Below are 27,701 nucleotides of genomic sequence, written 5' to 3' on the forward strand. Positions count from 1 at the left end.
CTCACATCTGTACCCCAGATTGTAGGATCTATCTCCCACCTGACGTCCTGGATCTTCATCTCTCTTCTTCCAGTGCTTCTCATCCCTGCTGTCCACATGCAGTTTCTCAAAGCTTTGACCACATCATTCTTCTCATCCCTGCTGTCCACATGCAGTTTCTCAAAGCTCTGACCACATCATTCAAAGGATCCAGTGGTGGGCCTTTGTCTAGTGAGCTAGAAGGTCTGCTCAGCCTGGCCTCAAGCAGTCCTTCCTAGTCCCCTCTCCTAGCTTGTATTCCAGGCAAAGGAGCTCCTGGGAGACTTCCTGCCTTGTGCTTTTCCGTCATTGCCCTTGCTCCTGTCTCTGCCTCTGCCCCTTCCCTCAGAATGCTCCTCTTGCTCTCCTTGACCTTTTCCGCTCTCCTTCTCTGTTATGGCTTGTGTCTAGATGTCCCCCAAAAGGTTCATGCAGTCATAGGTGGAGATTTTTCAGAGTTGGTTGAATCTAGAGTGTGTGATTGATTCAGGGTGCAATGCTAGGATTAAGAGTACTGTGAATAAGGGTGATTACTAATCAAAACCAAAAAAAAAAAAAACCCAAAACAAAACAAAAAAAAATCAGTTCACTGATTGGTTTGGCATTGTTCTAGTCCTGGTAGTCTGGATACAATATAAGGGAGAGAAAGAGGCGTGTCTTGCCCCTTGCTTCCTTGCTTTGTTACATTCTGCTCACTACGAACTATTTGTCCTGTGTGATGCCTGTCTGCAGTGCCACCCTTCCTTGGAGTCAGCCAATTATGGACCGAAGCCTCTACAAATTGTGAGCTAAATAAATCTTTTCTCTTTTAATTTTGAGTGTTGGATATTTTGTCTCAGTAATGAGAAAAATAACTAATACAGGAGCCTTTGGGAATAGCTTGTGGAAAGAGTTTGGAAAGGTTCAAAGATACTGGCCAAGAAAGTAGAGCTGGAAATCCCTAGGCTGTACTTGATGGGGAGGTCCGGTCAGAGCTCAGAAAACCAGAAGGCTGACAGAAATTCTGCTGGTAAAGACCAGGCTCAGGAGGTTTCTGCTAGTATGGCTTGGCAGAAAGTATGGCTTGGCAGAAAGTTTGTCTGCATTTTGCTCACATCTGGACACCTTGCCTGAGACGAGATTTAGAGCACTAGCTAATTAATTTTGTACAAGAAATTTCAAGGCAGTCTAATGTTGAGGTGGTAGAATGGCTACTGTTGGGGGTTTTTAGCCAGATTTATGTTGAAAATGAAGAACAAAGAGGCCAGCAGAATGATTTAAAACATTTTTAATTTGGCAGAAAGGAAGCTACAGTATAGCTGTGACCTGCAAAGATAAAGCAGTGATCTTGATTGCAGAGAAGGAACAAAAGAATAGAAAAGATGGCTTAGGGGCATCACAAGAAGCAGCAGGACTCCACCCTTTGCAGCCTTAAAATTGCAAAAGTGAAAGACTTTGCTTTGAGAAGAGAGCCCCAGAGCACCACGTTCCAGAATGGTGGTGGCCCAGGGAAGTGCCATGGGGCAGAGCCACCCAAGCCAATTGGCACAGATTACCTCAGATGCTACACATTTAACTACAGAACTTAATGTTTGCTCTGCTGGATTTTGGACTGGCTTTGGTCCCATTCCTTTGTATCCCTATATTTGTACCTTTTAGAATAGTAATATTTACCTTGTGCCATTGTATGCTGGAAGTGTTAAACTTTCTTTTTATTTGTATAGGGGCTCATAGCTAAGAGTTTGCCTTAAATCTCAGGGGAGACTTTGGGCTTGAACTTTTCAGCAATGTTGAAACTGTTGGTAACTCTTGGAGATGGACGAAATGCCTTTTGCACAAAAGAATATACACGAGCCTTTGGGTGGCCAGGGGTGGAACGTAATGGTTGGTGTCAAGATGTTCTTCCCAAAGATCTATGCAGTCACAGGTGGGGCCTTTTTAGAGGTGGCCAAATCTAGAGTGTGTAATTGATTCATGGTGCCATGCTAGGATTAAGGGTGCTATGATAATTAAATTAGTTCACTGATTGGTTTGGTATTGCCCTAATCCTGGTAGCCTGGATACAATATAAGGGACAGAAAGAGTCCTGTCTTGCCCCTTGCTTGCTTGCTTTGTTACCTTCTGCCTGCCATGAACTATTTGTCCTCTGTGATGTCTGTCTGACAGGCCACCCTTCCTTGGAATCAGCTGATTATGGACTGAAACTTCTACAAACTGGAAGCCAAATAAACCTTTCCTTCCCTCATTTTAGCTGTTGGGTATTTTGTCTCAGCAACAGGAAAAATAACTGAAACATTCTCTTTCACTGGAATCCTTTTCTCCTTTCAACATTCAACTTCAGCGTCACTGTGACTGGAGAGTTTTTCCAATTTCCAAGGAGATAAATTTCCTTCTTCATCTGAGTGATTATGTTTAAAGTATCTTCCAACTCTAACATTTTTAAACTTTACAATATTGTAAAGTTTTATACTCTACCTATCATTTGCTCATTCTACTCAACTGATGTCACAAAGTTCTTATAGTCTAATGCTATTCCTAAACTCCCTGTTCAGTTGCCGTGTGGTACCTACCTGATATCATTTAATGGCAGTGGAGATTTGCACCATGGACAAATAGTTTCATTTAGATTTGAAAATATCTCAAACTGATATCTTGAGTTCCAAATTTAAAAGTAGTTTCTTTTTTTTAGGAAAAAAAAAAACTTGATTTGCTCATAGTAGTGTGTTCCTAGAATCTTTTAAAATTTTTAGGAAAGTTCTTTTAGAAGTAATCATTAGTGGATACAAAGAAAATAAATAACTTATGTGCTTTCTATTCTAGTGATGTAATACATAGTTTAGAGAAGAATACTGTTCCCCTGTTTAAAGTAAACTGAGGGGGAGAGTCTGTTTATTTATTTTTGAAACAACCTTTGAAGCCTTTGTCCTGAACAGATGACAGCCCTCCATGTGGCTTCATCAAGCACAGCTCTGAGAGGTGAATGATTAGCTGAGAAGATGCAATTAGGGGCTCACAAGGAACATGTTACATGTCAGGTGTGAATGCTCTTTATTAATTCTGCTCCACCCAGAATGGAAGATAAGTGATTAAGAAGGGGAAATGCATCAGGATGGTTTTGATTCCAGCCTCCAGGGGCTTTCTGGCCCTGCTGTCCTCTTCCTGGCTAGCAGAGCACTCTGCAGACTACCAGGGTTTACACACTCCAATAATAAGAGAAATTCCCTGTACTTGATGAATGCTCTTCACACAGTTTATCCTCATCTGACTAGGTGATGAAGCTGCTGAACAGAGCTGAGCAACAGCTCAAATATTTGTGGCTAAGAAGGTCAAAATTACAGGAAGGCCTGGCAACCATGGCTGTGAAGGTGCATTGTAGAAGGAAGCAAGATGATTCAATCTGCCTTGGAGACAGGGGTGCCAAGAGCAGTTAGTGATTCTCAGGCTATGGAGTCACTAACTGTTGACAAGGAGGAAATTCTTATAGCTGAAGAAATCCAGCCTCTTCCACCTCCTTCACCACATTGTGAGAGCGGGTCAAGAGTTATTTATTGCTTTACAGTTGGCCTCCACTCTGAATGTAAACTGGCTGCTGCCTTTGGTTGTAACCTGCAGTCAGACACTCTTGGCTGTTGGGGCCAGGAGGAATTCTGTGGTTCCGTGATTCCCTAGGGAGGAATCCCTGAGGTGTCCTAGGCTAGACACAGAAGAGCACTGACAGAATAAAATCTAACTCCTTTGCTGGCATTTCCCAGATAGTATTTATTTTATGGAAGGAGGCAGGGCTTAAAAGAGATATCAGTGACTGAAGTCTAGAGGCTCTCAAAATTCAGGGCATCAGAATCGCTGGAGAGATTATTAAAGCAGATTGCTGTGCCCCATCCCTACAATGTCTGATTTATAGATTTGGTAGTAGCAGGAGAATCTGTATATCTAACGAGTTCCCAGGTAACATTGACACTACTGTCCTGGGGGTCACATTTTGAGGATCACAAATCTAGCCCAATCCTGTAACTTTCCAGAGGAGAGCCTCGAAGAGGCTGGCAGACGCGGGTTCACTCAGCTAGTGTGAAGCGGTCTCAGCCTGTGACCCTTGGTCTGTTGCTCAGCTTCTGCACCTTTTAGAGGAGAGAAGTCTGAGACTGCATATACATCGTTACTGATAGGTCCTGTCATGTACTCATTCAATTCTCAACATCGAAATAGAATTTCTGTTCAGATTGTGGGTTTTACCTTCCTGTTGCCACAAATTCAGATATAGCAGAACATTTAACTATGTAATTCATTTTATGTCTGGTGTTTCAGGTTTCTGAGAATCATGTAGAATTTATCCAAAAACACTTGACATGCGTATGATAGAAATATGTGGCAAGAGCCCTGGTATATATGAGCACCTATGAGTTAACAGGTCTCCAGGATGGCTGTGCTGGCTGCATGTATGGGAACGGAATCTGCTGGTCTGAATTCTTAGAGACATGTTTTACAATGGATGCAGTGCAATAAGGACCTCCATTAGTGCTTATTCCAACAAACCTGAGATGTAGGCTATATTACTTCCATTTTACAGATGAGGAAACAAAGGTGGAGTAAGAAACTTGGTCAGTACACATGCCTGGTGGAGGTGGAACTCAAAGCCAGGCCTGCCAGTAGTTAGATCTGGAACTTTTCTTCACACTTCTGCTCTACTGGCCAAGGGCATGAACAGTAACTATGGACCGTCCACCTCTGAAGGACACCTCCTTAGACCACCCAGTGAGTTATATGGAGGGTCTAACTTATGCTGTCTACTCAAGGTTTTGTGCTCTTTTGCTCTTGACTTGTCTCCAGTTATGGAGTCAGCTGAGGGCATGAGGGACTTCCTCTCTGGACAGGCTGGAAGACCACATTTGCAGAGTTGCTAAGAGCTCTTCTAGGCCCCTCTGAACAGCTAGGTCTAACTCTCCTCCTCCACCTGTCATTTGCAACTGTTCTGTCCCTTGAGGCCTCTGCTCCCAGAAGGTTCAGACCTAGAAACCTTGGTGAGGCAGATATCCCACAGGTACTTACCTCAGTGTGGCCAGGATAGAAAGCTGCTCCCTTAGCAATGCTGTTATTGGGCCCAGACACTGAACTGAGTTTGGGTCCAGCATGCCATCCAGCCCCCTGCACTGCACGACCACAGGCCAGAACTCTGTAGAGAAGGAGAGTTGATGTTAGATGACAGGCCCTTCACCATGTCCCCAGCAGATGGGTGGACACCTGTGCCCTGGGAAGGGAAGGGATATGCTAATAGTGACAGTCCTATTTTTGAATCCAAAGAATTTAACAGCATTGGGGTCCAGAAAGAGCTAGAATCCAGCTACCAAGATTGCAGGCCCTGCTTTTACATAAGCCCGTCTCTCAAGCTCTTGGTTTCAGACCGGACACCATCATGGTTGGTTTTGTACTTGGTGCAGGTGTTCTGAGACCCACACCAAAGTTCTGCTTTGGCAAACTCCTAAAGTTAAGAAATTATTCTGCACCTTACATATGCACAGATGTGTAGACCCAACTCTGCATCAATCTAAGATAAATTACAGAAAATATTGCATGGTTTCTTTTATATTAGAAACCCCAAATATAAATAAAAAGCAAAATAAAAGATTGTAGGAAACAGGGAAATAGATATTTTTCAAAAGGGAATGGGACCAAGAGATGGAAGGAAGGTGGCTGGGGGAGAGGAAGGGGATGCGAAGAAGAATTAAGTTGTGCTTTGTACGTGTACCATCTTCCCATAAGGAATGTAATTATTATTTACTGCAAATATTACCAATAAAAAATAAAAATTACAAAAGAAGATGAAGGTCTGACAATTCAGAGCAAGTTGGTGGCTTGATAAAAATGCATATGACACCCTTATCACCTGATATGTAATACAGAGCTTTCACTGAAAGAGGATATGACTCTCAGAGCACTGTGCTGAAGGTTAAATTTTAGGGATCAGTAGATAACAATGTGAGAAAAAATTTCCATTTGATTTTAGTTTCTGGAAGTAACAGATACATTCTCTTCTTTAACTTCTATAAACCTAAAATATGTAGATGCTTCTTTCATTTATTCAGCTATATTTCCTGAGTGTCTACTCTGTACCAAGCACTGTTCTAGGTGTTGGGGACACAGCATGGAATGAGACAAACAAGGTCTCTATTTTCTTGGATCTTATATCCTTGCATACATAAATATCTTCAGATTCTGTTTATGCCATGAAAGAAATACACAGAGTCTGACGAGAGAGGCAGGTGTATCAGGGGACCACTGTACAAAGGTTGTTTGGGGAAGAGTTCTCTGAAGAAGTGGTTCTCCAACTGAGACCTGAAGGATGAGGGGAAACGAGGAAGAGGGCATTCCATGGGGGAGGAACAGCGAGGGCAAAGGTCTTGAGGTAGAGAGAAGTTACAGTGACTAAGCATGAATGGTAGAGGCCTATAAAATGGGCTGAAAAGGTCTAAAAGCCAGGTCCACAGGGACATAGCCAGTACCTATGGCTGAATCCTGTGGGCACAGGAATGGACTGAGGGCTATCAGAAGAAGAGTGACATATTTTATGAATAAACCAGTGAGCTATTACATCTATCCTAGAACTTGCTATAAAGAAAATTCTAGAATGATATCTTTATCCTTCCTGTCTACAATCTCTTTCTCACTCCAAAATCCCTTCCTCCCATCATGTCCTGTTCCAGTGTAGAGCCCTGCCATTTTCCCTTCAATCTCCTCTCATCTTGTGCTGTGGAAGCAAAGGTTGAAGAGGACATCACAGTTCCTCAGATCCTCAACCATGAAGAGGAGTGGGGACCTGGCAAGGTCCCTAGAGTGGTTTCAATGGGAGCTGAATTTAAAGACTGGCCTGTTTTCATCCTTCTTCCTTTCCAAGCCCACTCAAAATATCCTTTTTGTCTCAGAAGTTAAAAAAAAAAATCAATACTCATCTGAAATTTAGGCTAGAGGTAAAATATTTTCAAATTTCCTTAAAACTATTAATTTGGTGGCAAGGAACGTTTTCATTCTGTCCCAGGGTTGGATTTGGCATGGAAGAGGGATGATGGCATTTCTTCTTGGGTAAGGTGATGTGGGCATTATCTGATCCCAATACTCATGGGCAAGGGGATCTCATCTATTCTACAAACCTTTCATCTTGGCGTTTCCCAGAACCTCACAGGTGGAAAGCAGAGAAGCCACAGACCTGCACCCTGATCCAGCATCTGCTAATTTTTTGAGTAAGTCACTTGGCATTTTAGGTATCGCTGAGATTCCTTTTCCACAGGTCCAGTAGCTGGCACAAATGATATCTAAGGTTTCTCTGATTCGAAATATCTGTGATTTTATGCAAATAATGTTTTTCAATTTGTACCCTTACTGGATTAATAAGGGATGCTTCCTCTACTCTAACATTTATTTCAGTCATTAATCACTTCAATTTGTAAGCCTTGTGTTAGACCTTGTGCTGGGTGCTAGGAATTTAAGAAGAATAAGATATAATGCTTCCTATACCAGGTAATCTAGAACTGAGGAAATGCAAGCACAAGACTAAGAATTTAAAGTACACTTTGGTAAATATGATGTATATTTCATTTACTATAGAAATGGAGTAGACAGGAATTAGTTTTATCTGTCCAGACTAGTCAAGAAATACGTTCATACAGGAGGTAGCATCTACACAAAATTCTTAAGAAAGAATAGTTCATCAAGGAAGAAGGGAAAGAAAGCCACTATAGAACTTCTGAGTTCACAGCTTAGCAGGGGTGTGGAGTAGGGTGAAAGGAGAATGTGATGGATCTTATGCATTAATTAATAGGTGCTAATTAACTTTGCAGCTCTCACTGCTGTGGTCTGCTTCTATAGGATGTAAAAATCTTTCATTTTTGTGGAACAACCAAAGAAGTAAGAGTAACTGTCTATAAGTATTCTGGATGTTCCACTAAGACTAGCATACCTTCCAGTGAAGATCATTAGAATAAGTGAGATTAGTCTAAATATAAAATTCGACAACTCAGGCAGACCTAATTTATTGGGGTGATGATTGTGGTTATCTACAGTCAATCCCTGTATCTTTGACACTTGTTAGAAATGTAAATTCTCATGTCCAACTCAGCTATCCTTAGCCAAAAATTCTGGGAGTGAAACAAGACAATCTGTGGTTTAAAAGCCCTTTGAATGATCATGCTGTACACTTAATTTCTATTGCGTTAGGGGTTCTATGGGGGCCCCCATCCAACCGAATCTTCCCCAGGAGTGAAGGATCCAAGGCAAAGAGAGTACTGACCTGGAGTCAGTGTGTGGCTGGGGTCTGCCCACCTGACTATTCTTTGGAATAGTCAAAGGCTCTTCCCCTTTCTAGGCACCTGGAGGCAAGTATGTTTGTATGGCTTTCTGTGGACCATTGCGTCAGCTTCCCCTTCCTTTTCTTTAGGTGTTAATGACATTTTGGTCAATTTCAGCCAAGAAATTTAAATTAATGGTACATTGTTCAAAATCTGATCAATATGTGATGAAGGAGTTGGAAGAAATTGTCTTGGCCTCTGGAGGTAGTTTACTGGAGAGTCATGGCATTAGCTGTATCTATTTAAACCTGCTAACTCCGCTAATAAGTATCCCACAAATCCTCTGTTCTTGAATTTTATGGAGGATTTCATCTACTTTCCTGGCTTCCAATTTCTGCTACCTCCTAATCTTCTAAGCAATGGCTCTTAACCCTGGCCACATTCTGGGCTCTTTTGGGGAACTTTAAGTACTCCTGCTGCCTGTGTCCCATTTCCAGGAAGCCTGATTTTTTTGGTTTGGAGTGCTGCCTGGGGATTAGAATTTTGTAAAGCTCCTTCTGTGACCCCAGGGTGAAGACAGGGTGGGAGCTGCTGTTGTGCAGGATCAACAGGAAGCTTAGCATTGACTCTGGTGAAGTAGTAATTAAGAGAAATTGTCAAGAAACTAATACCTTTCAGAAAAATATAAAGTACAGATATGGTCACATTATGAATGACAAAAAAAGTATGAGAGTATGGCTTATACATGCTAGGGAATATTGTCCCTGTTGCTGCTACCCAAATTGTCTAGGTATAAATTGACATTTGTGAATTCAAGGTTTTCCTTTTGCTTCTTTCGTGATACTGTAGATGTTCTTTGGTGTTGGCCTAGTATTTGGTTGGCTAAGTATTAACAAACCGAAGGACTATTTGCTGACATTCTGAATACTAAATCTTGGGAATGCTTGACCCAAAGGACTTTTTGGCCTATTCATCACAGGTTGTTCTGTAAAGCAATGACTGCTCTCAAGAGCAGACTACACCACAACAAAGATGTTAGGATATCTGCAGCCTCCTTCTTCTTACTTCCCACCTGCTACAGTCGAGCTGAGAAAACTTAATAGAAATGTAAAGCATTAGAAATATGTTGTTGTTTCACTGTTATTGTGGTGATTTTCATTGCTGTAACTGTTTCCCTTAATTCTTTCCTATGTCAGTTCTTAATTTGAGCCTATACATAAAGGGAAAAAGAATTTAAAATCTTTTGTGTTGCAAGTCCTTTCCTAATTTTTATTCTAATTAAAAGTTTTCTACTATGGAATGTGAACTTGAGGTTTGCTGACTAGGAGTACTCTCTTTTTTTTTGGAAAAAATTCAGTTTTGGCCACTTTGGGATGATTTGATGTATTTTAACTATTTAGTGGTTTTGGCATATCCAGTAGGAAAATAGTGCATCTGGTACCAAGGACTTAGAAAGCCATTAAAGTTCAGCAGAACCGCTATTCTTTTTGACTAAATGTTTCTATGTTGACAATTCTAAAGTGCTTTGTCACATTCCTTAAAAAGAAATGGTGCTATGGCTCCTCGGGAGATTCTGAGTAAATTACAAAACTCTTCTCAGCATTTCCCCAGAGAGATAGGCAGCTGGAGGAAGAAGCGATTGTGACTGGCTGACTTTGAGCTTCAGGTGGAAAGAGCATTTGTGCTGAATGTGAGTGGACTTTTCTTGTGTGGCTGGCCATAATCTCTGTGGTGTCTACCTGAATGGAATAATTCATGAGTTCTCTAAAAGCTAACACCGAGCAGACATTTTCAAAGTGTGGGTAATTACAAGGACATTAATGTGGTAGAAGATAAGATATCCAAACACAAACCAATCTTCCACAAAAGAATTGTGGGCAGAATATTTTTGCAAGAATGTACTGCTAAATAACAGTTCTTCTGGTACAACCCATCAGCGTAGCAATACTACTGACATATCTACAATCTACATTTCAGTGCCAAAAACAATCCAATAGGTTTTCAAGCTTTTCTATGACCCTAGGAAAACATCTCCTTGGTTCCAACTGGCTGATCTTTAAACCACAAGAAAAAGATCTGTTTCAGCTATGCGTTTGCTCTTTCCCTGGTCTGTTGTTCCCATACTTGGAGATCAGAGCAGACAGCAGGACCGGGAACAAAGGGGACTCGCAGGATGGTTGGAGTCAAAGTTTGCATTTGACAGCAACAGCACCTATTGAGGTTTCCGCCCTCGACAGATCTGGGGCGGCCACCTGGACTGAGACTTGAGTGAAAACAAAAGGGTGCCAGTGAGTGTTCACTCAGACTCAAGCCCTTTGTTCCATTTGCTTTGCAGGATTAAATGTCCTCTGCTCTTCTTGAGTGAGCCTTTTCCTCTCTGTGTGTGGTATGTTCTCCAAGCAACAGGTCAAGAAATGTTACAACACATAAGTCTATAATGCCGTTCAGATGTAACTTCAAAAACTGAGACAAGCTAAAGATCCACAACACTGAAAAAGACCAGAAAAAAATCCTGGTTTACAGACACACGGGGTCCTGGGGCTTTTAAAAAGGCCACCTATCCTTCACTAAGCAGTGATAGGGGATGAGCCAAGGGACCCAAATAAAGGAATTCCAGTAAAATGCCACCCTTACTCGTTAAAGTGTCCGTGAGACGAGGCCATTTCTGTTTGAGCAGCTGGACTTCAGTTTCACTGCAAAAATCGCTGTAGCCCAATCACCCTGCATCCAAGAAAACACGATCACAAGTAGCCAGCACCAGACACATCACAGTGGACACACTGGACACCTGGAAACTCAGCTGTCACTGAATTGTCATCTCCCTCACCCCTCTGTGCTGACATTTCCTGCTTGTCTGCTGACTTCATACCCAGAAAATCTGACTCAAGGCATGAAAGAGATAACTCGGCCCAGCTTTGCCCAGGCATGCCGCGTATACAAATCGCAGGTAACCAGCGGCTAAGATAAGATCTGCAGATGAAGAGTTTATTTCCATGTGTGTTCATCAGGGGGCTTTGTGCTCTTTTGGCAACTGCTGTGTATGGCTTTAACCATCCTGGTCCCAAATGGGGAATTTTGGTGGTTAACTGTAATGAAGCGCTCTGTGGCAGGAATTCTTGAGCTCTAATTCAGGAACTTCATCTTCCTCTTTCATTATCTTAGGAAGAAGGGTCGGGGGAGACTTAAATCTGCTGTCCCTTCTGAAGTCCTTTGATTCTCATATAACTATGTTTCAGAATATTCCCAATCTTCTAGTGTTCCTCCTCTTAGGGTTTATTTGACCATGACAACATGAACAACAGAAAAACTCTGCATTGGGGAAATTCACTCCAGAGCTAACAAGAGATCCACAGAGTGCATCTGTCTCCAGAGATCCAGAACATTGTGGGTAATGAGAAATTCCGGAGAGGAGGGCAGATAGTTTTCCACACTCACTCATCACACACAAGCACATGCTCATGCGCACGCACACATACATGTACATGTACACACACACATACACACACACACACACACACAAACCAGCCACTCATCCTGTTGCTTCTTAAGAGGAACAGTTTGAATGATTAAGAGAAATAGAAACAAATTTATTTTAGAATCTTTACGACTCTGTTGTTCTACCATAATTACCATAATTGCTAGAGGTGTGAAGACCAGTAGTCACTCTTTAGTCTGGCTGCTCTTCCTAAAAGATGGACCAACTCAGGCCCTGAGGCCTGGAGTTGGTTGCCCCTCAGCCCCATCACTTAACAACTGTGTGACTTAACCTTTCTGCACCTCAGTGTCTCCTCTCGAAAGTCAGAATAATTACACCTTGCACATTGGGCAATTAAGTGGATTAAATTGAATAAGTATTTAGCTCAGTGCCCAGTAAGTAGATGGCACTATATAAATATTACTAGTAGCTATTCTTATTGATTTTTATTAAAGTTATTTGGCCAAATTCAGGTAGGGAGTTCCTGGCACAGCTGGGTGCAGAAGACAAAATGCTGTTTCCTGTCCATCCCATGCCCCTATTAGGCCCTCTCCAGCCGGAGAGTCGTCACAGTGTCCCAGTCGTGACTGGAATGGCTGGTCTTGCGCATGCGCAGTGGGACTTAGCAACTGCAGTGCATGTTCTGCAGCTGTGGGATGATTATCTGCAATCATTTGCCAACAAAGATGCTGAGTAACAAACTGAAACACTTGCTTTTGAAAGGATCCATTTCAGTCAGAGGGAGGAAGCTGTTCCAGCTCCAGCGATAGCCATGGCTTGTAACTAAACAATGAGGTGATTGCCATCCCAGTGGATTGCACAACATACCCACTGAGGGCAGTCATCTCTAGCTCTGGCTGAGGGCAGTCATCTCTAGCTCTGGCTGAACTTGTCACACACTGTGAATTAATAGCATCTTTGCTTGGGGTCGATGCTCTTTCAGAGGGAAAATGAGTCACAAGGAGAATACAACATGGAGGGCATTCCTCACGGTCAAATGTATGCTCAGTCATCCAGGGGTTTGGGATAATTTAGGCTCCTACTGGATTATTAACTTCTTGAGGTTTTAGATGTATTTTTATCCATGGGGCTGTCCTAGAGCAGGCATTTAATGAGTGTTTATTGAGCAGAAGTGAACACTCTTTACACAGCTGTGCCAGTTTATTCAACCAAAGTAAATCATTATTTCATGCCATATTGGGGAATAATAAGTGGTCCCAAATCCACGTGCCTAGGTAACGGAAAGAGGCTCCCTTTGCTTTGGTGATGTGGGGTTTATGTAAGCAGGAAAAGACCACTCTGGCGAGTGACAGGTGTGCTGCCGAGGAACCAAGATACAGACCCTCCTTCAGCCTGCATTACAAGCGCTAAAAAGCACAAACAGGTGTTGTGCATAACAAACCCCTCCTTAATTCCAGGGCGCTTATTTTTCTTGTCCTGAATTCCCTTGGAGGAGGCTATGCTCCAGCCCAGCCGCTGGGTATGTTGTGCAATCCACTGGGATGGCAATCACCTCATTGTTTAGTTACAAGGCATGAGAAGATGAAAAAAGGAGAAAAGCAGAGCACACACACAGAATGAGGGTGGAGACTGCAAGACGATAATGAAAACCATTTGTGAGCGTTGCGCTCCTTCCTTTGTGAATCAGCCGAGTTGCTGGCACCAGGCCTCTGTCTGTGAAGTGAGCTGCGACTTAAAGGCCTTCCAGGGACTCGTTCTGCCCTGTCTGTTCTAAAGAGTGTCACCCTTTGTCCCCAGGAAGGCAGGGATTTGACTGACTGCCCCAGCACCCCCTGGGCTCCAGCCACTAGTTGTGGTCCCACTTTCATGTTTGGTCCCAGGACTACTCACCCACCCTGTGGGACTGTGTGTTGGCCTCAGTTATTTCTAAATTCTACCTAAACCCAAGTTTGGTCTAGTTTGTGTAAGAAGGGTTTTCCCCTTGCTGTCTCCCAGCATTGTGTCCACCCACTCATGTCCAGACCTGTTTTCTATATTCCAAAAATACATGTTCCAACTTTTCGAGGATAAAAAGTAAAAAGAAACAAAAACTTAAAAATAGAACAAACAAAATCTCAAGCAAATTCCCAAACTTTATAACCTTTAGAACAGTATACATTCTTAGATAGATATATACTGTTGTATTGCTTGTAAAGTTTGTTTTGCCTGCATTGTCTCTAAAATAAACAACTTTCAAAAGGCAGGTGGAGTGGTTACAGGAAAAAAGAATACCAAACATTTTCCGTGTACCTGTGCCCATGAGGTCCTGGGACCTAAGTGTTTCCCCTCTGTCTACCCACTTCTCAAATCAACAACAGTATTTATAGAAGTCGGGTCTCTGATTCAGAGCCATAGAGCATAGGAACATCATCACCAACAACCATCATCATGGCTACAATGGTTACCACTGCCACCGACATTGCAGCCATCACCACTGACATCATCCTCTTAGCACCACCACCACCATCTCCTGACATTCTCTCACCACCGCCATTCAGTTTCCACCCATTGCCACCTCCAGCATTGCCATTTCCACCCTCTTACCATCACTATTAGCCACCTCCACCATCAGTACCACCGTCACTATGATGATCATTACCACAGCTACCATCACCATCATCACCATCACCATCTCTGAAAAGTTAAGGAGCTTATTAGAGCAGCAGTTTTGCCCTATTGAAAGATGAACCAATGTTTCCCAAGGCCTCAAGAGTCAAACCTTGAGGTCAGTTAGTCTCTTCCAGCGTGGATGCACTCGTACACCCATTTACACGTTTCAGCCAAGTAGTGCATAGAGCTCAGTCTTGAAGTCAATTTTCACAATTTCCTACATATTCCATGATGCTATTTTCAGCATCATTTCAGAAGCTGCTTTTTTCTTTCTTTCTACTGAGATATTTATTTTGTCAACATTATATTTGAATGAATGTTGATGATAACATTTCTCAGCTTAAACCTTGATAAATTTTAGAATGATCCCAAAAGACTAATAGGTGTAATGGTCACAAGGACGTTTATAATATAGACGCATATACATGTATGCACACATTTCAGAAGAAAACAAGGAATTATCTACCTGAGTCCTCCAAAGTGAGGCAGGTGCTTCTATTTGACTGATGTAATCTACTAACGGTAAGCGCACATTTTTGCAGGCTGTTTTGAGTGTTTCCATTTCTTCACATCTAAATGCAAGTAGGCTTGATGCTTAGGCTTCTGCAGAGAAGGAAGGCTCTCTCTGACGCCTCTCCTCAGTCTCCAGCATTTCTGCTTTCATAGCAGTGATTGGCTCCCACTTAGAAGAATGAAGTTCTCCGAGAAGTTAAGGCCAGGCCCAGAGTCTGGCTGTCGTCTGGCACTTCCATCCCAGTGAGAAGAGTGTGTGGCCTGTTGTTCCAGGAGGAGGCCTGGCCAGCTGCTCCTTCTTGCCACTTGCTCACACTGAGTAGAAGTTCTTTCCTTCTGGGTCATTACAATGCATATCCCAAAACTGAAAGTTTGAGTTTGGGTTTGTAGGAAGAAAGGATAGAGATCTCTGGAGAAGTTCCCTCAGGCCTATAGCTTAATTGATAAGGACACAGTTACATATGTTTAGGTGTAAAATTAGAGGTAATGCAATGTGATGCATTAAAATACATTAAACACTTCACTAGCATAAACAGTGGGTTAGAAGTAAATACAATTACTACTCCTAAAGATAAATAACATTTATTGTGTCTGATGTGTCAGGCACCATGCTAAAGGCTTTCTGCATAAATTTAAAAATATTTACTAGAAAGTCTTCTTGGTCAATATTACTTCCACTCTATAGAAAAACAAGTTTATGCTGCTTAGAGGATGGGATGCTGGACAAGTGCCTAGCTCTCTTGCTCTATGGCCACTTCTCCTCCTCTATGCCTCCCACACACTTCACCAGTTCAAAGGGTAGCAGTTTTGTCCTATAGATTTTGTACTGAGAGTGTCCATTTCCACTTCTATGATAGGAATATTGTGTGAGTGGAATGATATCTTCTCTTTATTTGAATTTACCTAATTGCTCCAGTAAACAAAATTAGTACTGATTTTTCTAGTTTGCAGAATGCTTTGACTGCTCCACTTGTCTGTCATGGGCCTTTCCTTGTTTACAACCTCAAGCAAGCCCAGATACTGTATTCTCTCCTCCCTGAAATACTCCAAGCACCAAGACATAGGTTTTGGGAGGACTCATGATTCTGATAGAAATGTGCTCCTGGAAGATAGAAAATTAGAAGTATTCAGCTGCTTCTCATTGGGTAATTGATAGAAATTATGTGGTGATTCCTTTACTCTCATACATTACTGGCTTGTTTTTGAACTGGGAAAAAAAAACCTCAGGCAAGACAGGAACTACTTACTCTGGGCGGGGGATGTGATTCTCTGTCTGTTGGACTTTTGGGTGTGAAGATCAAGCCAGAGGCTGAGGAAGCCAAGTGGAGTCTGTTAATATTTCCATTCATGGACATGCAATAGCAAGCCATCTCATACATTTACAGGAAAGCATCGAATATAATATCTTTGTTGAGCTTAATCAGAACCAGAGTAAAATTCCAGGCGACAAGAATAGAAACTTACCCTAATGATTTCATTTTTAGTCCAAAACATACAGTGTTTTCTCTGCTTGCTCTATTTGTCATTTTCTAAAACAAGAAAATGCCAAGCAATGACTTTGGTTTGAGGGATGAGTGGAAGGCAAAAAGCACTTAACAGAAATGCAGAGAGATCAAAAGAGGATGAACATTCAGAAGTGGATTCAATTGTAAGTTGTTGATCTTTTTCTTCCCCAAATTTAGTGGTAAAATAAATCGCAAGGCAATGAAGAGGAGATCGGATTTTCATCAGTATTTTTGAGGCAGATATAGTTGCTTTTATAGTCAGCAGGTAAAAGGTCCCTTTCCTAAAAGAATGAGAATCTTGCACCATGAAACATATACAGAGTACCTAGCCGGGAGACAAAGTGCCTCTTCTGCACTTTGAATTGAGTAGATGGTTTAATATTAGAAATCATGTTGCTGTGTTGGGCTTTGCATGCAAGCTCTGGGGAAACACTCTAGAAGTTCCTTCTGCACACCAGCCTATCACCTCTAGAAGCTCTGTCTGGAAGAGACTGGGCCACTGTCTTCTCTTAGAGTCTCCAGAACAGTTAAATATGCAGGTGAGAAGTAGAGGAAGGCTTTTCACCGGTGAACAATGGCTGCCACTTACAGGGTAACAGTGACATTCTGGCAGACACATCAGAAGAGCACACACTTGCCATTAATTACACGACTTGGCCTTGTCCCCACCTGGCACTGTGGGAGATCTGACTAATGCTGGCACTGATGCTGGCCCTGGCCCTGGTGCTGGATCTGCTGATTCCAATTAGAGGCCAGCCTGTGGCTGAGCCCAGCTCAAGCACAGAAGGAGAAATGCCTATCTGGTTTCCCATCAGCTTGGAGCTTGATGAATGCTGTGGCAAGAATGGGTGAGTCATGATCTGATGGAGTTGAATCAACTCAACACCTGTGGGCACTGGGAGAAACTAGTGAGTTGGGATTTGTTGTACATTTAGGAAATCTACTATCTTTATACAGGGAAACGAAAACGTGGAAAGAGCAAGATGACGCTACAGCAAGAAGCAACAGAGAGGGGAGCAGAATAGGAGGAAAAGAGCAAGGACAATAAATTAGAGGAGACAGAGGCAAGAAAATGACAGAGGGAAAGTGGCAAAGCACCACTGGCAAAGCGCCTGCCTGGCAAGTGCAAGGTTGTGAGTTCAGTTCCTGGTACCGGAGAAAAACCAAAAAAAAAAAAAAAAGAAAAAAGTGGCAAAGCAAAAGGAAAATGGAGAAAGAGATTCAAAAGGCAAAGAAGCGATAGCAGCAAGAGGGCAATCAGCCTGAGAGAAGAACCAGAGAAAGAGTGACAGGGAGAAGGAGACAGACCGAGAAAAGACCTTGAAGATGACCTTGACCTCCATTCTGCTAAGAGGAAGAAATCACTGCGCAAACCATAAGCAGACCCACAGACCCTGGCTTGTGCCAGAGAGATGTGACTCCTGGATTTCCCTAGAGAAAAAGCCCAAGGAGTCGCCATTTACAATAAGCCACAGGCCTCCCAAAGGACCCAAATTTCACCAAACCAGCTTCTGGTAACCTTAAAATATAATCCTGAATTATCATTTAACAACGTATTAGAATATGATTTCTGTTGGAAAAACTCCAAATCTGAGTCCAAACCCAATGATAACATTGCCTTGGCAGAATAGTGCTGTGACTTCACCCCCTAGCTTGGGACAAGGTCACATCTCAGGCACACGGTAACTTCAGTGCAAAAGTCCTTCATTGCAGGGCTGCTGGCCTGGGTGTGCCAGACTTACCCTTAAAATATATGAGATTATGTGACCTCACCATTATCAGATTCCGAGCAAATGTTTTGGAACGAAATTATGAGTGGATAGGACAAAAGGATAACATCAGGGAAATAGGGGTTTCCCATTGATGCTTGGATCCAGCTGGAGTTAGTTACAGTGTAAACTTTGTTTAATCAAATCCACTGTCATTAATAAAACCCCAAACAAGATCCAAACAGAGATAGATGATGGTATACTTGGATTTCACATTGGGTTTGCATCATTTTGCTTCACCAGGTGCCATCCATAAACCTGGGATGCAGGCTGCTGGAGCTGAGCTGCAGAGAGGCTGGCTGTCCCAGTGACAGGCTCCCACCATTCCTCTGTGCTGCTGCTAGTTCCACTTCCCTGTTGCTGCTGCTCAGTTGGCCAGTGAATGAGCTGAGGAATTCTGCCCGAGATCCACAGTCCTTCTCTTCCCAGCGAGACGAACGTTAACAGCAAGCCAGGAAGGCAAGGTACCTGGAAACCACACCATGGCAAAAATGGCTGGAAGTAAGGATGTGGCATATTCAGGAAAGTTTTCACAGGGTGAGGGAGAAGAGCTGAACTTCGTCATTGCCAGAGACACATTTGTAGCGAGCAGGCAGCACGGAAGACAGGCAGGCACTACCTTGCCTGGGGAGATGCTGAGCAAAAGGGCTGTGCTGCTGGTATGGGTAAAATTTCAACTGTGAGCAGTGCTCCAATCACAACAAATAACTACAGTGGCTCTTGTTTCAGGAACACCAAACAAGCATAGATTCAATTATATGGAAACAGAATGAATAAAAAGAGGGAAGGAAGGAAGCAAGGGCAGACCAAGAGAAGGAAAGAAGGAAGGAGGATGGGAGGAAGGAAAGAAAGAGAAGAAACAGAGGAAAGAAGCACGACTAAGAGAATGAATAACAATTTAGAGCGAGGGTGATTCCTCATGTCATTCTATCAAATGAGTGTATGAGGTACAGACTTCAATATACAAATATCAGGTGCGACCACAAAATACAGTGAATGCTTAAATTTTAAAAATTATAACAGTTAAAAAACACATTGCTATTAATCCCGTCAAGATAGCCCCCCCCAACACACTTATCTCATAGTTCTTGCCATTTCCTGAAGCAGTTCTGGAAGTCTCCTTTTGTGAGTGTTTTTAGTTCTGCTGTCCTAGTTGCCTCAGTGGTCTGGATTAGCTCAAAACATTGACCTTTCTTGATCATTCTGACCTCGGGGAAGAGCCAGATGTCACACAATGCCAGATCAGGGGGACAAGGTGGGTGAAGACACACGGTAATATTTTTATGAGCCTGCCTTTCTGTTGGATGGCATTGCCAGTGCCATTCACCATTTGTTTTCCTTTCAATTACACCTCATAATGACATCCACAAAAGAGGACCCACAACCTGCTTCAGAAGGGGTAAAAATGATGGAATAAGTGTACTCCAAGTCAAAAGAAATACTCTAAAGGAGATTAATGACAATATGCCTTTACTGTAATAATTTTTAAAAAATTTAAACACTGTATTTTTTGATCAGCTCTTGTACATGTGTATAAAATATACATTCTTCAGGCAGAGTTGGTTTCCACTGAATGTTTATTCTGTATGACACAGCTGGTAAATATTTGTATTTTTTTTAAACAATATGGCTTCTTTGCAAAACAACTGCTTCATCTGGTGCTCAACCGAAGGAGCACCATTAGCACAATGTAGGAAAAATGAGCTAATTAGACTCACTGAGAGGCGCTATGCTGTTCTCCCTAAAGGGTTTTCAAGGTAGGTTTGGCTACTCTTCACAAGCCTTTTATACACTGATGTTAGAATGCAGGTCCTGCATGAAATCAGCTAAGCTGCATTTGATAGGAATACTAAACAAACGAGGTCTTCTGGCAGGGAGGGTGAATGAGCGGCCTGCAACAGCTGACGTGGAGAAACTCCTGGGCGTATTGAAGCTGTCAGGCAGTGAGAAACCACAAATGCTCTGCACTCTCATAAGATCCCCTGATTATGATGACTGCACAGACATGCTCATCTGACTGCCTTAGGTAAGGCCAAAGCCCCGTGTAACTGTTCATTTAGGAGGCCAAGTCTTGACAAATAATAAAACTAATTTTAGACAGACCTACCTATTAAAGAGAGGGGGAAAGAATAAAGAGAGGGGAGAGTCTGAAGGAAACCCAGTGAATATTAGTAGTAGTTGAATTAAAGAATTATGAGGGATGTTTTATTCCTCATGCTTTACTGTGTTTATCAAATGTTGTGTAGTGATCCATGAATAGCTTTATAATCAAAATAATGTATTTTAAAATAACATGATGATACTATATTTGAAACTATAGAAAAATATCTATAGTTTTAACCTATCAATCCTATTTTTGAGGTTTTGCCCTAAGAAAATTATCTTCAGAGGGGAAAAAACTATATGTATGAATTTTCCCACTAAATTATTTATAACTGAAGAATCAAAAGCCAAGTACATTTCAGTAAAGGGACGGTTAGTTACTTTATGGAAAGTCTTTTTCAGGAACTTCATGCAGTCATCAGACATGAAAACTGTGATGACAATAAGAAAAAGGGATAATGTTTGGGATCTAACTCAGAATGGGTGAGGGGGCAGATTAGAGAGGAGGACATGTGAACTCAGTGTAGCCACGGGAAACCCCATGTGTGTAGGAATCAGGCCTGGAAGTAAATACATAAATGAAAATAGTTGTATTGAGTGTTAGAACTTTGGGTGATCCCTTCTTCTGTCCCTCATTCTCCAAATGGCTTGTAATGTTCTTATAATGCCTTTATAATGAAAATAAGGTTCATAAGCCTTTCCATATGTCCTCTCTGTAAATCCTCGACTTTTAATACTACACTGAATGGGATTTCATGTCAGTATTCTGCCCACAGTTCCTAACCTGGGCTGCTGTCTTCGTAGAGATGAAGTGATCAAGCCTATTTGATGGTTTAGGGTGAGTGCTGATGGAGGCGTTCATAATCCTGACTGAGCAGGTTAACCTCCTGGGAATGGTCCCTTTGCTTAATCAAATGAACAGTCTTACCACGTTGAACACAGAGTGAGAATTGGTAAATGGTACTGATGTGCTATAGTAGGAAAAGACTGGAAAGAAACCATCAAACCACTTGTAGTATGTTTAATTCAATTGTGTTCATCTCAGATATTAGGGAAAGAGGCAGAGGGGGAGGGGAGGGGTAGCTGGAGGAATAGAAGGAGGAAGGGAACCCAGAATATTTAATACATGCCTGCTACTTGGCAGGCATTATACTCGGAGGTTTTCAGAGTACAGCTCACTTCTGCTTGTGACCACATGTGGGGTAGGCCTTCCTTTTTGCACTGATCAGGAAACTGAGACTCTGACACAGTTGGGTAGCTTGTCCCAAGCCACATGGGCTAGAAGGAGGACAGGGTTACCTAGTTCCAAAGGACAAGAGACATGGCTACCCATTCTCTGTGCCCATACTAGTCCATCATCCACAGAATGAAAAATTCACTTACCATTAGTGTATAACTGACTTTAGTCACCAGGAATTCTTTTATCATTAGTCATTCTGAATGAAAGGATAGTTCTCCCGTCTCTATCTTTGCCCTGGGGACATTTTGCAATATCTGGAGATTCCTTGGTGTTGTAAGCAGATAGGAAGGATGCTATTAGTGTCTAGTGTGTAGAAGTAAAAGGTATGCAAACTTCCTGTGATGCTCAGGGCACCTCCCACCACACAGAATGATCAGGCCAAAATGTCAATAGCTCAGAGGTCGAGAAAACCTGTCACAACATAATAGAACACAATGTAATTTATTTCCACCATATTCACTTTCTTATAAAATTTTTTGGACTTGCTTACTGATCATACAATTAGGAGCCACTCAGCATATGCAAATGAAATAAATGTGCCTAAAATCTGGATGACAATGCCAAGTATAAGTCTGAAATTTATGAAAGGCGTTTACAGTGAGAGTGCCAGCAAAAAATTAACAACTCCCCAAGTGTTACCAATTGTGGCTAACCCTAATCTGTATTAAATTCTACAATGAATGGCTAAGTAGTCACTTGATTCCCAGGATGCCCATATAAAATCAGAAACTTGGCTCTTCTCCGATTACAAGGTCAAATCATGAAGTTTTAAATTTTAACACTTAAGAAGGGAATCTAAAAACAGAAAGTAAAATGCTTTAGTTTTCTGTGGTTTGTCATTTGGAGGGGCAACATGTATTAATTTTGTTACTTCTGTGACATTAAGATAACCCCTAGAAAACTTCAGTCAATGAATTATTCATTACTTTTGTGGTTTACCGTAAGTTTGTAAGCATAGGACTGTACCAGTATTTGAGAAAGACTCATAGAACTGCAAAACTAAAAAGGAATCAAGGAGTCAACAATTATCATGTAGTTTAGTCTTGAATCAATCAATCAATATCCATTAGATAAAGAGGATGTGTCCAATCCAAAGCTAGCTGCCATAGAAAATACTAGATTAGTATAAGGTATGAAACTTGGCTTTAGTAACAAACAATATGGGGGGAAATAAGACAAATGCTCAGGAAATATGTAGTGAACAATTTAGGTTATAAGTTGTTAGGAATGAAGCCTATATAATGAAATGTTGATATTTGTGTATAAGTTTATCTCTCCCATTGCCTTGACAGCAACCACTATGCAGGGATCTAGACCCTTCCTTCTTGGTGTTTGCCTTGGTGTCTAAGTATAGCCTGGTTTGCAGAAGCCAACACACAAATATCCACTTAATAAGTGAATGAATGATCTCAATACAAGTGGATCTTGATCTTTGGCTTGAAATCACAGAAATGTCCAAACCAGTGGTTTAAACCTCTAGGTTATCCAGGGTAGCTTGGTGAAAAAAGGGATCCACAGTCAAAAACATTTAGGACTGCTGAGTCACAAACAGCTTTGTTTACTCAGAGTTTTCCATGTGCCAGTAGATATCGCAAGTCCCCAAGAAGGTTTCACTTATTTGAGGTCAAACTTATTTCACCATGGAAACAGTTATTTTTTCTTTTACGGAAGATTTGGAAACATTTTAATCAATATACCAAGAAATACACTTTGAGAATAGTCTAAAATCATGCAAGGAAAATGCCTTCTTGAATTGACCACAGCTTTGAAAACCAGCATAAGAAAGCCCATAAAATTGTAATTTGGAGATTTTCTCAAGAGAGGGAAAAGTTCCATCCTTCTAAACCAGGCCTGTATGAGGGAACAGTCCAGATATTCTTCATGCCTCATTTAAGAAACTTTAAATGGCATCTTTGCAGCTCTGGTTTAGAGCTTTTGGCCCATTGTAATGGTTTGAGCTTTGAGTATATATTTTTAAAAAATCTGGACAAGTCTTTTCTTAATATTTCCAATGGGCTTGTACTTTTATTTTTTGAGCATCTTCTTTTGCCCTGAACTGCTCAATTGGGTTTGATGAGTTCTCAGCAGACTTCTGGCCCCAGCCCCCTGCATGATCTGAGACAGCTGCTGTTTGTTTCTCTGTAAATCTGCACTGCTTTGATTTTGGTGCGTTTCCTGGCATAGTTTCCAATGACACGGATCATTTATCGGCACTAACCCGCTAAAAAGGTAAAAGCAAAAAAACTGTCATATTGTTTCTTTACCTTACTAAGAGATTTTTCATATATGTTTCAAATACACAATTATTTTTTCTTTTACTGATCAACTTTTGAAATAAGCCTTCCAGATGCCTAAGGATTTTATTAAAAGACAAAGTAGTTTAAAAATAACTGATGGCAACCTGGGGAGTTTAGTAGAGTTCTTTTGCCATCAGGAGAAAATATAAGCAGACAATGACATATTTTGTGAATTATTTCCATTTAAATATTTCAGCCTGAGGAAATAGTTGAAGGCAGAGCTAAATCCTTTTTGCAAGCAGCTTTGATTTTGAGATAAATTTGTAAATCGATTCCTAGTACACTGTGTCATGTTTTAGCTGCACTTATAAGTCTGAATTTTTCACAACTCTAGCTGCACCTGGACTCCTTCCAAAGGAGCCAGTTATCAGGAGGCCCTCAGTGCAGCATAGTCTTCCCTTCACTGGGGCCTGGGGTGTGAGTCTCGAGCTGGCATTTTGGAAAGGTTCCAGGCCATCACTCAAACAAGTAGATGCGATTCCAAAGGCAAGGACCAAATTTGTCTGGTTCTGTAGAAGTGTACAGAATCAGACAGGAGCAAAAATCTTGGCTTGTCTGACCCACTGTGGCTTGTCCACATGGTTCTGTGGCAGTGATATGGCATAAATCTCCCCTCCAGGACAGAACCTGTGACCTTAGTAGGTGAGATCTGATCAACCCTTTGGTTACATTCGCTTCTGCTGCTTTCCCCAGAACTCAGCTCTGCACACTTGGACCTGGCAAAAGGTCAGTGGCAACATCCCCATTTTCTCCATCACACAAAGCTCTATTTGTGGTCTTCCTTCTCTCAGGAGTCATCCAGATTCTAATGAAACACTGGGAGCAGCTCAGAAGAACTGACAGAGCCTTGAGGCACAGTGCTTCTTGCAGCTGATAGGAACTAGACCGAAGTCACAAAATTTGTGGCTAGTGCTTGGCAACTGTTCAGTTTAATTCAGCACACATGTAATAAGCACCTGTTGCATATGGGCACACCATGTTTAGGATGGTAGGGATTATAGAGGTAGGTAAGACTGGCCTAGTAGGGGCAATAGATTAGCATACAAACAATCTGAGGTATCAAAATGAAAGTGCATTGCTGATTCACTCTCTTAACAACTATGTATCCAGCACCTACACGTGTCAAGACAGTGTTCTAGAGACTGGGAATATAGTTGTGAACATAATGGGAAACTTCTGTGCTCTCAGAGAAGTTAAATTGTAGTGGAGATAGAAAACAAATAGAAATAACCAATAAAGTGCCAGTTCGTGATAAGTGCTAGAAAAAAATAAAGCATGGGGAGTGTGTTGGAATTATACACTGGAGAAGTGCTAGTTTGGACAGGAAATGTCTCTCTGCTGAGGTGGCATTTACAGAGACCTGAGTGAAGTGTGGGAGAGAGCAATGAAGAAGTGGGAACAGACATTCTGAGCAGAGAGGATGGCTAGGGTGAAAGCCCAGAGGCAGAAGCATACTCAGCTGAATATAGCAAACACACGCCTGTGGCTCAGGAAGGCTGGAAAGAGATGAGATCAGAGCGACAACCCCGGCCAGCTCTTACAGAACGTTGGGGGCCCTGGTGATTTTTGGACTTTTTCTGGTGGAGGTAAGCCATAAGACACTTTTGAGAAGGAAAGGGATGCAACTTAGGAACTTAGTGAGTCCCTAACTCAAAAAAATTAGATAAATAAAAAGGGCTAGAGATGTAGTTCGTGAAAAGAATCTCCTAAATTTAATCCCCAATCCTCCTCACCCAAGAAAAGCTTAATGCATTGCCACTTTTGTTTTTGTTTGTTTGTTTATTTCTGGTACTGGGAATTGAACTCACGACCTCACGCTTGCCAGGCAGGCGCTATGCCACTGAGCTAAATCCGCAGCCCCCTCACTCACTTTTGAAAGGAGCACTCTAAATGTGTGCATACAATGGGGAACCAGGTAGGGAGATCCTGCGGTGACCTAAGGGAGAACTGGTTATGGTCTGGGTGTGATGGGAGCATGGCGGAGGTGGGAGGACACTGTATGTGGGCTGTGGAGAAGGAATAGGGCCAATAGGTTTCCCTGACAGACTGTGATGTGGAGGAGTAAAGGGAAAGGCAAATCAAGGAGTCTCAAAGGTTTTTGGCTTCCAGCTGGTCGCAGGTGCGATTTGTTGAGGTGGAGAACACTGGCAGAGGAGCCGTGTGAAGGGTAGAGTCAAGAGTTCAGGTCCAGACATGTTCACTTTGAGATACCTAAGTATCTCAAAGAGATCCCTTCCACTGAGCTCTCTTACGCTGAGGTTTTTATATTGGAGATAACTTATATCAGTCCTACAGGTGGACAGTTTGAGAATGCCGTTGATAGAAAAGTCTGGCGTGAAGGGAGAGGTCAAGGGCTGAACTATGAATGTGGAAAATATCCAGCTTTGGGAATTTTCCACGGTAGGAAGCCCAAAAACCAGCTCATGGAGATCTATTTTGTGATTCAATTTCTGATTTTCATTCTTTTGTAGATGAGATCTAATAAGTTTCCCTTATCTGAGAGGACCCCATGCCCTGCTGTGCCTTACTTGGTTAGTCTCAGAAAGCTTTCTGAAGGCAGGGCCCACCTTCCTTAGCTTCCTATCCCTTATACTGCTGAGCACCCACCTGCCACATCAGAGGACCGAACAAATCATTGATTAGCACCTACTACTTGCCCAGGGCTGAGCTACCCACTGTGTGATGCTGCAGAGTACTCTAAGGTCCAGAGGGAGTCAGTGTCATTATGTATCAGCCACTAGAGAGCATCTGTCAGAGTGAGAAGGGGCAGACACAGAAGGGGTGGTCACAGTCCTAGGGGCTTGTTTTGTCTTTGCTGCTCTATGACATGAGGTGAAGTCTGTAAAAAGACCCTATCTCTAAGTTCCACTTCAGTTCCTCAATTCCTGCCACATCCTAGGAAGCATTACCTGGAGGGGAGCTGGAAAGAGATCTGAGAGCTGACAGAGACTAGAAGATTTGACCTAGACCCTGGGTATTTGTTTTATACTCACATCTATCTCCGGTAAATTCAAAAAATATGTTAGTATTTGCTGATTTATTTTGCAGGTCTTGGAATCATCTTTAAGAGAAAATGAAAATGAAATAGAGAAAAAGAGAGAGAGAGAATGAGAGAGGGAGGGAGTAAGTACTAATGATAGCTAAAATCTATCCAATATTTATCTGTATGTGTCAGGTATTGTGACTACTGGAAATACTCTAGATGCATTATCTCAAATCTCATACTAGTCTTATGAGTAAGTAATTTATTTCTTGTAAATCTATTTGTAAATAGATCTATAAGGGCTGGGGATTTAGTTCAATGGCACAAGTGCTTGCCTGGCAAGCGTGAGGTCGTGAGTTTGATTCCTGGTACCAAAAAAGAAAAAAAAACTTGGAGATTTAAAAAAAAAACAATAGATTTATAATCAATCTGCTGTTTTATGTAAATCTGAAAATATCAGCTAACAAATTCACTCAATGTATTATCCCAATTGTCTAATTTCAATGTAAAAAAACTCAAAGAAAATTTAAAGTCTTAAACTAGAATCTATAGCAAATGAAATAGCTTATTATCTAGCATTTAAGATAAATTTTAAAAATGTACTCCATATTAAAACATATTTTAATATAACCTCAAAGTTTGTTTATGACAAGTTGAATACAATTTGAGGACCTGTGTAAACTCCTCAAAGTGTACTCAATTCTATATATGTCACATTGCTTTTTATTCCAGTCCTATGTACTCAGAAATAACCAATGTTCTCATTTAGGACACATCCTTCCTGAATTATTTATTGTATTCAAATTTTTATACAGCAATCTCCCCTTATGCTTGGGGGATGTGTTCTAGGAGCCCAGTGGATGTCTGAAACTGTGGCCAATACTGAATTCTCTATATACTATATACTATAAATAAATATAACTATGGATAACATTT

The 27,701-nt window shown here is 41.7% G+C and overlaps 1 protein-coding gene across 6 annotated transcripts in view; it reads right to left on the bottom strand.

The window, feature by feature from the left end:
* The window catches only part of Ngf (nerve growth factor (beta polypeptide)), a 51,442-nt gene that overhangs the window by 3,868 nt on the left and 19,873 nt on the right, over window positions 1-27,701 (bottom strand). For 3 of the 6 annotated variants that reach the window (XM_005389028.2, XM_005389027.2, XM_005389026.2), the window contains exon 2: window positions 5,041-5,164. Coding sequence is in view for 2 of the 6 variants with exons in the window: in XM_005389020.2 (XP_005389077.1) it covers window positions 5,041-5,164; window positions 10,905-10,933 (153 nt within the window). In the remaining 4 variants the exon portion in view is untranslated. Of the gene's footprint in view, window positions 1-5,040; window positions 5,165-10,904; window positions 10,992-14,289; window positions 14,380-14,821; window positions 15,304-16,115; window positions 16,131-27,701 lie in introns of those variants that run through there. The other 3 variants (XM_005389020.2, XM_013516567.1, XM_005389022.2) reach the window with 3 other exon arrangements.

This window comes from Chinchilla lanigera, unplaced genomic scaffold (genome assembly GCF_000276665.1).
Source record: "Chinchilla lanigera isolate Chin_1 unplaced genomic scaffold, ChiLan1.0 scaffold00034, whole genome shotgun sequence".
Classification (NCBI taxonomy): domain Eukaryota; kingdom Metazoa; phylum Chordata; class Mammalia; order Rodentia; family Chinchillidae; genus Chinchilla; species Chinchilla lanigera.